This window comes from Montipora capricornis, chromosome 3 (assembly GCF_036669925.1).
Source record: "Montipora capricornis isolate CH-2021 chromosome 3, ASM3666992v2, whole genome shotgun sequence".
Taxonomy (NCBI): Eukaryota; Metazoa; Cnidaria; class Anthozoa; order Scleractinia; family Acroporidae; genus Montipora; species Montipora capricornis.
In genome coordinates, this window is record NC_090885.1 from 54,518,759 (window position 1) to 54,528,758 (window position 10,000).

General features: G+C 41.3%; 1 protein-coding gene across 1 annotated transcript in view; it reads left to right on the forward strand.

Annotated features, from left to right (window-relative positions):
• Window positions 1–10,000, forward strand: part of LOC138043413 (probable E3 ubiquitin-protein ligase HECTD2) — a 31,042-nt gene that overhangs the window by 20,279 nt on the left and 763 nt on the right. The window contains exons 14-21 of the mRNA XM_068889672.1: window positions 1,593–1,681; window positions 3,153–3,314; window positions 4,645–4,719; window positions 5,266–5,353; window positions 6,072–6,178; window positions 6,550–6,665; window positions 8,083–8,232; window positions 8,612–10,000. The exon at window positions 8,612–10,000 is cut by the window's right edge and continues 763 nt beyond it. Of these exons, the coding sequence (XP_068745773.1) occupies window positions 1,593–1,681; window positions 3,153–3,314; window positions 4,645–4,719; window positions 5,266–5,353; window positions 6,072–6,178; window positions 6,550–6,665; window positions 8,083–8,232; window positions 8,612–8,732 (908 nt within the window). The 3' untranslated portion in view covers window positions 8,733–10,000. The remainder of the gene's footprint in view (window positions 1–1,592; window positions 1,682–3,152; window positions 3,315–4,644; window positions 4,720–5,265; window positions 5,354–6,071; window positions 6,179–6,549; window positions 6,666–8,082; window positions 8,233–8,611) is intronic.

The window sequence follows — 10,000 nt, forward strand, 5'->3', positions numbered from 1 at the left end:
TTTGTGACGGGTCTGAAATTTGCATGGCTTGTTATCAAAACAAAGTTTCAGCTAAGTTATAGACCCTATGCAAGTAGTATTTCAGCTTGGGCTATAAAAACCGCTTCTTTATCATGCCGCATTGATGAGTTGAAATGACAGACTGGCAGTGCTACTTATTTCCTTCGGCCCTGAAATGCAGCTCTCTTTTAAGCATAGTTCATGTAGATTGACTGGTTCTGAAACTCTGGAAACTTCAAAAGCGGCAACAGTGACATCGCCTTCACGTAATTTGACCGTGACCATGCACAATCTTTTGCCCTCGGTTCACAACTGAGTTTTGAATAAATTAATCAAAACTTTTGAATGACTGTCTTTTAGAAAAACGGTGTGGTTTATGCATGGTCAGAGCCTAAACAGCCAACAAAAACATCTTGCCGAGTTACATTACCACGTCCAAAATTATTATATTAACTAAGGTTTTGAGCATAGGCCATCCACAATGCTTCATTAGTGGATGGACCTCTATGGTGGGCCGTCCGTATTGATGCTTTCGTACCAGTTGGTGGCCAAACTCTTCGGCACAACCTTGGTGTGAGATGAAATTTAGAAATAAACATCTCAGTTGGACAAGCAACTTGAGCGGGCTTGAACGGGATTGGAACCTGTGACCATGCCATTGTGCTGCCATTGCTCTGCCAGCTGTTCCCTGCTAGCAGAGGTCTATTTCGCTGGGCTGACGAGTACGGGAAAAGAGACTTCTGCCGTGGGTCGTAACTCACTTTGTTTCAACCGCGGTCCACGACACTGCACGGGACTGTTCAAAAAACGCATGTCCTGGATGATATGTTTGCTGACTGTGACTTGGGCCCGCTGTGTCTTGTGCGTTCTTTTACAGTAATTCCGCTGTCGTTAAGTGGGGTTGTACAACATGTGAAGTATCACGTGAGGATTTGGTCGCTAAGTAACCGACGCGCATGCTCAACACCGTGAGTTTCGACCCATGGTATGAGCTTTTTTTCCGTACTCAGTCGTCAGCCCACCGAACGCAAAAAGAACACTAAAGTAAAGTACTATCGTCCGGGTGAGTGTAGTTTGAGATGACATTGCTCACAGACCCATCACTACCTTACAAAAACTACTGACAAACAGTCAAAGACAAAGACCAACCTAAGGACAGACAAGGAGCACTTTATAAGATCAAATGCTACGACTGCCAGTCCACTTATATTATCGGTGAGACCGGCAGAAATTTGAACGCCAGACTGACTGAACACAGATGAGCGACGAGGAGCGGTGACATCAACAATAACATTGCTGAACACCATCTGCAGACAAACCACAGAATCGATAGGGACTCTGCTGCTACAGTACTAACTACTACCAACGACTCGTACTGGAAAGCTGGTTTACTAACTTAGAACAGACGCCATTAATCCTATGTCTACAATTTCCCGCAATTTGATTAAGGTTTCTTTTGTGTGATTTTGCCACTTAACCGGTTTCAATGATTTTTGCTCTTTCTTGAATTTTTGCAACAAGCAAAGATTGTAAGGTGTTGTTTGATGATATAACTTCTTCGTGTTATCACAGTTCGGTTCTACTTTTTACAGGTATGTTTACATATGACGAGAAATCAAGAACGTACTGGTTTAGCAAGAACTGTATGGATAACGATTCTGAATTCAATCTAGTTGGTGTTGTATCCTTGTAGACTTTTAGCAACAACTGAAATTGCAGCCGCACGTCTACGACGGCGTCGTCGACGAAAACGTTCGCGTCAAAAATATAACCTAGCGCTGTCTTATTGCCTTTTGCGATTTTCAGTTCCATCTCGTTGAACAATGTGGGCAAAGTCTCCACACAATAAATTGGTAAGAGCGGTTTCAGAGTAAAAGCAGAGATTGAAAGTTTCGTCTTTGCCCGGGAAGGGGGGGGGGGGGGTACTCGATGTATCCCTGGTTGGGGAGGTGCGGCGCGGCCCCTCATAGGCCCCTCATACCCTGACCCTGTTTAAGACAAATATCGCTGATTTTCCTACCCATTTTAAGACAGAATTCTGATTTTTGATACCCTGTTTAAGACATTTAACCCAGTTTAAGGCAAAAATTGATAAATCAATACCCTGATTAAGACAAAAAATGATAAATTCGATACCCTGTTCAAGATAAAAATCCAGAAAAACATACCCTGGCTGGCCGCACGTCCCATAAAGCCCTTATAAGGGAGTACCCCCCCCCCCCCCCCCGGGCGTCTTTGTAGGCTCACGTTATCGTCAAAACGTCATAATGTAATTTGGTGATTGCAAAAAAAACGCAAAAATGTGAGGTAAAATGCTTGCTGCACATGCAGTACATTATTTTTTCTCTTTTTTTACCATTAACATCCTCATTTTGGGGCGTTGCCATTGCCCTAGCGATCGTCGTTTCTTAAACTCTTTTCTTTCCCATTGACTGTGGGAGACAAAGTGGTATTGCTAAAAAAGGTCTGATAAAGACGAAGAAGAATTAAGGGTCACAATCACTGTTCCGGCGTTGTTATGAAATGTCACGTCAGCTGGAACCCTGTTAAGTAACCACAGCAAAAAGTGCTGGATCTCAGGGTTTGAAATTAATGGGGTAAAATCCAGTCGCAATTTTGCGACAAGATACGAAAATTTAGTCGCAAAATCGTCGCGCTTCATTGTGGTGTCAGCGGTTTAGCCAAACAAAATATGAGCCCACAATACAGCCGCTGAAAATTTCGAATGATATCGCATCGCAGCTAAATTAATGTACAATAGCGCTATCTTCAGATTGAAAGAAAATTCACCGCGAGAAACGAAATAATTTTGTCATTTCTTCATTTATTCCAGCACAAGTTGCAGCAAAGTGGCAACTTCTAACCCTTTTATTTCGAAAGAGCGAAGGTGAAAACTAGTCGCAAAAGGAAACATTCAGCCGCAAATGCGACTGTATTGGTCGCAATTTCAAGCCCCGGGGCTATAGTTCTAATAACCGCTTCCACTGCACGGTCCCTATATTCGTATACTCCTCAACCACCACCTGTGAATGATCTTTTGAAAAACAAGTAAAATTCAAAAGTTTTCATAACTTAGTTATTTTGTATTTTAACACGTTTTCTTCTCCTTGTGCCGGGGTGTTTTTCAAGAGTTTTCTTTAACGTTGTCATAGCTAATGGGGCTAGCAGTCTACAATAGCATCATTTTAGACATCAGATTTCCTCCATGTTGCTATAAGAAGCTTCTGAGTCCGGCTGTTGTTCCATTCCACGATCCCCATGCCACAGTTGGCATTGCACCTCTTGGACTACAAGATCTCATCGAGACAATGCCGGTAAGGTTTCAATCAAACATTGATGTCACAGTCCACACTCTGCTTAAGAATGACACCGAAGATTGAATGGAAAATAATGTCGCTGTTGTTGAGGAGGTTTTCTTTTTGGTGAAGTTAGTAATGATAATTCAATTCCTATAGGTAAATCGCATGATTTCGAGTGCAATATGGAATAATTTAGCACGAGTAATTTTTTTTCAAAATTGCGGGCTTGTGTAATGGGCCTTCTTCGCGTGGCGGCCATATTGTCCATAGACAGTGCCCGAGCCTCGAATTGAAATGTTTGGGAACGAGTTTCGGTGGGGCAAAACAAAAGTTTTCAATCCCTCGGGACTCAATCCCTCGGGACTGTGTGATTGACAAATCCTTATTTATTTCCATTTGCAACAGAAAAATCAGGTGATTACTTGTTAATAATACACATGAAAAAATTCGAGATTTTTAACTTAAGCATCTTAAGCATAAGCAACGCACGCGTTTCACTAAAAAACTTCGCCATGAATTGCGCCACCAGGGCTCGCGTTTGATTGACTATTAGTGCAACAATTTCAACTTTATTGCACCATTTCAACTTTCTGCTCTATTTCACTTCTTGTCGTGGTTACCCTGTTGTTCTGACACAAACAGCGTTGTTATATATCAACAGGACAACCACGACACGTGACAATTATTCAAGATGGCGGAGCCCGGGAAATTTGAAAGCCAAAAGAAGCGTTTTCGAAATTCAGTTTTTTCCGGATACAAACGTTTTTATTGCAAAAAGTTTGAACAATTTCAATTGTAAACATTATGTTCTGTGGTTTAAAGTTATTTTGTTGTTTTAGTGGAGCCTCCCTTTAAGGTCTGCTTAAATAGACAGAAAGTTGTTCTTGTGTTCCTTGGAGTGTTAAGAGGCAGTTTTATGGTTTTTATGACGTAAAATTTAAAGGCATTAGTTTTATTTACTTATACTAATCCAAGGTTCAATTACATCGGAATGTTTCAGGATATGAACCTTTTATAGGTAATTTTTGTTTTTGGGGAGTTTTAGATAGAGCTAACCTCTCACCTTCCTTCCCAAGATGGTGTTAAGATAGTTGATTCTTATTGTTTTACCTGTACATATTCAATCTGTTTTTTGAATGGCCTTTGAATTAAGTATGCATACTTGTAAGAGATTCCGCACTGGTATTAAGTATTACAAGAGAACCGGCGAGACAATACTTCAAGAATGAAAGTAAACACCCTTAGATTTCGACTACGATTGTACCGAAATGAAAATCGTAGTGGTAGGAAAATTCCACGTGTAAATGTCAGAGTTTTATCTTGTTATTGTCTCAATCTTTGGTAGGATCTTGGGCGAGGACTCAAAGAACTCATAGAGTACGATGGCGATGTTAAGGAAGACCTTTGCCAAACATTCCAGGTTTCTTAAGTCTTTTATTACCCTTGTTTGTTGTAACGTTTGTGCTAGATATTCCTTTATTGCGTTTTTTGCAGCGACAGTGGTACCTACCATTCTAGTATTTGTTCTCGGTTTCTTGGTTATTAGTATCACCCAACTAGTGGCCCTCAAGGGCCACGGGTCAATAGCCCATTCGGCTTCGCCTCATGGGCTATTGACCCGTAGCCCTTAGAGGGCTATGGGTTTAATTGTTAATTGGTCACGAAGTGTCCCTTTTCTATTCTCCCCAACTACTACAATACTCGCGTCTGGGAATACAAACAATTATCGTCACAAAATGTCCCCTATAAACTCCAGTTCTCAAGTAAAGATAAACAGTCGCATTTACCCTCACTAAAAAATAACGCCAACCCTTTCACTTACCTTATTGCTAGAAACAGCTAGCAAATGCTTTCACTTAAAGGGACACTACGTGTTAGACGTTAAAATTTGGCGTGCATCTCATTTTGTGTATTTCTAGACATAAGTGATGTTCTTCTTTAACACTGATCTGTTCATTTTCTACAGATTTCGTACACCGTTTTCGGCGAAGTGGTAACTCACAGTCTGAAGCCAAAGGGCGATAAAATCCCAGTCACGGAAGAAAACAGAGAAGGTATTTTTTCCGCATAAGCCTCTTCAGCATTAGCGATTGTATTGTAAGAGATTTTGTATGTTAACCCCGAGGATTCAAAGTGAAGAGATGTTTAATCGATGATGACTCGGAAACACTCGGGAAAAGATCCGAGTGCAACGACCTTCCGACTATTAGTTCGGATGCTCTACCACTGAGCTATAGCCGAGACTTGTGGGAGCTAGTCTCCTATAGAGGTAGTCAACCAACCAGTCCTGAGATTCCGGTCATGGCTCTTCATTAATTTAGGGAGCTTACGCACGCCTTTTTTTTTTTAGACGCGAACGGCAACCGGAAGTGAGCTGTCTTCCCTTTAACATGTCTTCACACAGCCACATTTACATTGCTAAGTATCTTTTCTCCATTAGATATGACTAGTATAAATATCTGGGAGACACCACTGTCCTAGCGCGCGAAATGTTCTCTTCCGGTTGCCCGGTCGCGTCATCAGAATTGTTCAACACAAGCAAGATGAAATACAGAAAAATATCCGTGATCGCGTAAACATTTTGTTAAGTAAATCTTTAGTCCTATTTTGTGAGTACACCTTTTCTTGTTTTGTAGAGGATAACACGAAAATGTAATAGTTTTTTTTTTTGCTAATTTAATCCACTTTATTCCAATCAACGCCGGTCGTCGTTGCTTAACTGTCCTTGAGGAACATTTTTATTGTTTTTTTGTCTTATTTTGTTTTTTTCAGAATATGTCAATCTTTACGTGGATTATCTTTTGAACAAGTCTATCTACCAACAATTTGCCTCGTTTTATCATGGATTTCACAGCGTCTGTGCATCTAACGCCCTTATTGTGAGTTACGGTAGCTCTGCCACCTTATGGAAGTTAGTAATGGAGTTGTAGATAACTTCCAGTCTCGTACAAGTCAAAGGTCAAAATGTCAAGGTCTCAGACATGGTTTACTCAGTGCACGAAAAATCGGCCTTTACAAGCCCAATTCCTTTGTGCACGGAAGTTAGTCTGCTCATGTAATGGTGAAGTCTGGCCATATCACCCCAGGGTGAAAAATAGCCTACATCTTTGTGCCCTCATGTCTACCATGTTGTGTTATTTTTTAATGGGAAAACTGAGATTGTTAATGGGCTAAGGCCTTCTAAGAATCGAGCCCAGCAACGTTGTTGTTGAACCTGTTAAGAGTGTTCATATTCTCTTTGTAAATACAGATGTTACGTCCAGAAGAGGTTGAGATGTTGGTCTGTGGCAACCCTGAACTGGACATGGATGCTCTCAGGAAGGTGACAGTTTATGATGGTTACACGAAGAGTGACCCAACCATCAGGTTCGTTCATCTCGTTGGTTGATGGAAAAAGTAAAAAAGCGAAGGGAACGAGAGGTGCATTTAATCCAGCTCACATACACAAGGAAGTGTTAGTGGAAGGAATAGTTGTAGGGAGTTAAAGTTCTCACTTACTAAGCTAGAGCGTCACAGTTTAGCATCATACGCGGCACAAATAGATTTAAAGGTGCATCGTTTAGTGGTAATGGCTTGATATAGCGCACATAGAGCGAGTTTCAATCGAGTGTCATAAAACCAAAATCAAAGTAATATTACTTTGGTCAATCAAAAAGGACGGAGACAATACGGTAAACCAATCAAAACTCCCAAGTAATTACGCGTAGCCGACACAAGGCGCGGGAAAATGTGCACGCGCGAGCCACAATAATGGATTGGTTTTGGTTTCACTTCTTTTTGGTTGAAAAAGTGGCGCGAAATCTTTGAACCAATCGCTGAGTGAAGTAATCATAAACCAAAGCAATTCGCCAATTACTTTCGACACTCAGTTGAAAACCGCTCTATCACAAAGTCTCATCTTGGTTTTCAATTGTTTCTCTAGGGCGAGATTGGAATTTCTGCGCGAAAAGGCACCTCTTGCAATCGCTATCAGTCCATATTTGATCCCACCCACTCACTCAACCCACGCATGAATGTGAAAGGAGGCAAAACCACAACACTAAGGGTCTCTTCCGTACTCTTCACGCACATTGTGTGTTTTTTAACGTCCCACAGTTTTGATTAACAGGAAGAGTTGTAAGCCGGGGCCTACAATTTACAGTTCTTATCCGAGAAGACGTGAAGTTTTACCATTTGCAGATGAAATTACAAAGACAGCACTTTCAGCTCAGTTTGAACTCGCGCTTGAACCCACGCGATCTTCCGCGCAAAAGCCTAGTAATGCTCAACCAACTAAGCCACTGGTGGACCAAAAAAAGAAAAATCAAACAAACAGCGGTTAGTTGCGGAGGAACGGAAACTGATATCGTTTTCTGAAGATAAGAGCTCGAGTTTCTGCTTTTTCTGTAAAGACTATGGGTTATCGCGCGTCTATGGCCGCAGCCCCAGTATTGTGGAACAGCCTTCCTTTGTCAGGAAGGCTAGCTAGGAACGTGAACATTTTTAAGCGTTTAGTTAAGCCTCTTAATTGTTGAGATTTTATTGTAATTCTCAGTTTTTTATAGAATTTTAGGTCGCTTTGGTAGTTTTAAATTTCAGTTTGTAATTTGTAAGAAATTATCTAATTGTAATGGGTTTTTGATTATTCTTATAGAAAAAGCGCAATGTAAGTAATAAATATTATTATTATTATTATTATTATTATTACTATTATAATTATCATCATCATTATTATTATTTTTATTATTATTATTATTATTACTATTATTATTATCATCATTATTATTATCATTTTCTTTATTAGGTATTTCTGGGATGTAGTTGCGTCATTTTCAATGGATTTAAAGAAGAAGTTATTGCTGTTTGCGACCGGAAGTGACCGCGTTCCCATAGGTGGCATGGGTGAAATGGAATTCAAAATCGTACGAATGGAGGTGGTTCATAGCACCAGCATGTAAGTTACCTTGACAACGAAAAACAACACTTCTCGCTTTGGAAATATCTCCATGGTGTGCTATATTCAAGTTCGGAATTGGTTGATCGATCGATCGATCGATCGATCGAAATAACCAACCAGCCTCTGGGATCTTCGTTGGTGTGCCACCTTAATCGTATGTTTTGTTTAATCAGCAAGTGAATTATTTGATTTAACATACACTTTTTGCACAAGCAGTTCCCGACGACGAAAAGGGATGCAATCATTATCATCTTGACTCGATCTCTGTCCATGAAACGCGCGGGAAGTGCTCATTAGGAGTTGAGGTGGGGGGAGGGGTGCCTTTTTTCTCTCGATTAATTTAGTGTCCTCAAGTAATTTTTTTTCTGCTCTTTAGGTTGCCCATGGCTCACACGTGCTTCAATCAGCTTTGTCTTCCTCCTTACAAGAACCGAAAAGTTCTCAAACAGAAGCTCACTATTGCTATTTCAAATGCAGAAGGCTTCGGAATCGAGTAATGTTGTGACGCATGAAGAAAGACAAAGCAGGTCTTTGTGGAATTCGAATCAAAACTATGCTGGCTTCTTTTTCTCCATTAGATTGAGATGGCCGGCTTTGTTGTCCGCCTTCTTCTCTTCTTCCTTTTCGTCAAGTTTCAAAAAAAGAAAAGGGAACCACTGGAACAATTTGTACAGATTTTGAAACCAAATCATAATTAACCGTTGGGTAAGTCCTCAAATGGGGATAAAGGAAATGCACTTTTTTTGGCAAAAGCGTTGCTTTGAATATTGCATCCTTGTTTGAGTTTTGATAGCATTTTGTAAACGCGTCTGGAGCTCCATCTGAACCAAAAAAACCCGTTAATGCGTTAAATGCTTCAACCAAACATTTCAATCTCATTTGTTACTTCTTCAGTTTTTAATGTGGCTTCAAAACATTGAGTATCTCGGTGCGGTTCGCCTGGATGGAAAATGTTGCAATTACGGATGCGCCAACCTCATTCTCCTGAGCATCGAGAATAAGAATCTCCATTCTCGTCCCCAGAGCCTCCTCCTTTCACGTTGTCGGCGAAATGTCGCCGACCATGTGACCAAAACAAGTAGAGGACAGGGGCTCTGGGGACGAGAATGAAAAATATCTGGCAGGAGCTCATCAAGAGGGGCCTCAATCTCCACTAATTGCTCTGACTCGTCCCCAGTCGTCTTCATATAGCAAACGGCAGCGACACGGCGAAGTGGAAGAGAGGATGATGGGAAGGAAGAAGGGAGGAAGACTCCTTCGTTTTCGTCCTACCCATCTCACCTTGCGCTCCCTTTCTCGGTACCCATCTCTCCCTGCGCCCTGTATGAAGACGACTGGGGACGAGTCAGCTAATTCCTTGAGTCAACCCTTTCCGGAGTTAACAACAGGTTTTTCCCGCGAAAAGGATCATGATTCCCTTTACGCTGAGATAGCTTTGTTTTGACTGGCTGCAATAACAGTGGGTGTGCTGAATCTCCCAAGGGAGGCGTTCTTTAAATAGAAAACGGGTTGACTCTTAGGCCAAGTATCGGTGATAGAGGCCCTCCTTTGATAAGCTCCTGTCTCTGGCCAGTTAGAAAGATACACCGCATTATTATCAATACGCGTGGCCAAATGACAAAATGCCCTCTGTAAAACGCGCCTTTTTGCGGGCCAAACGGGAAATGTGCGGGCTGAAAATACATTTGCCGCCCTGATACTGATTGGCTGCAGAGATGTCAAACAACTTCGCTCTGCCAATGAGATTGTCCTATTTAAGTGCGAG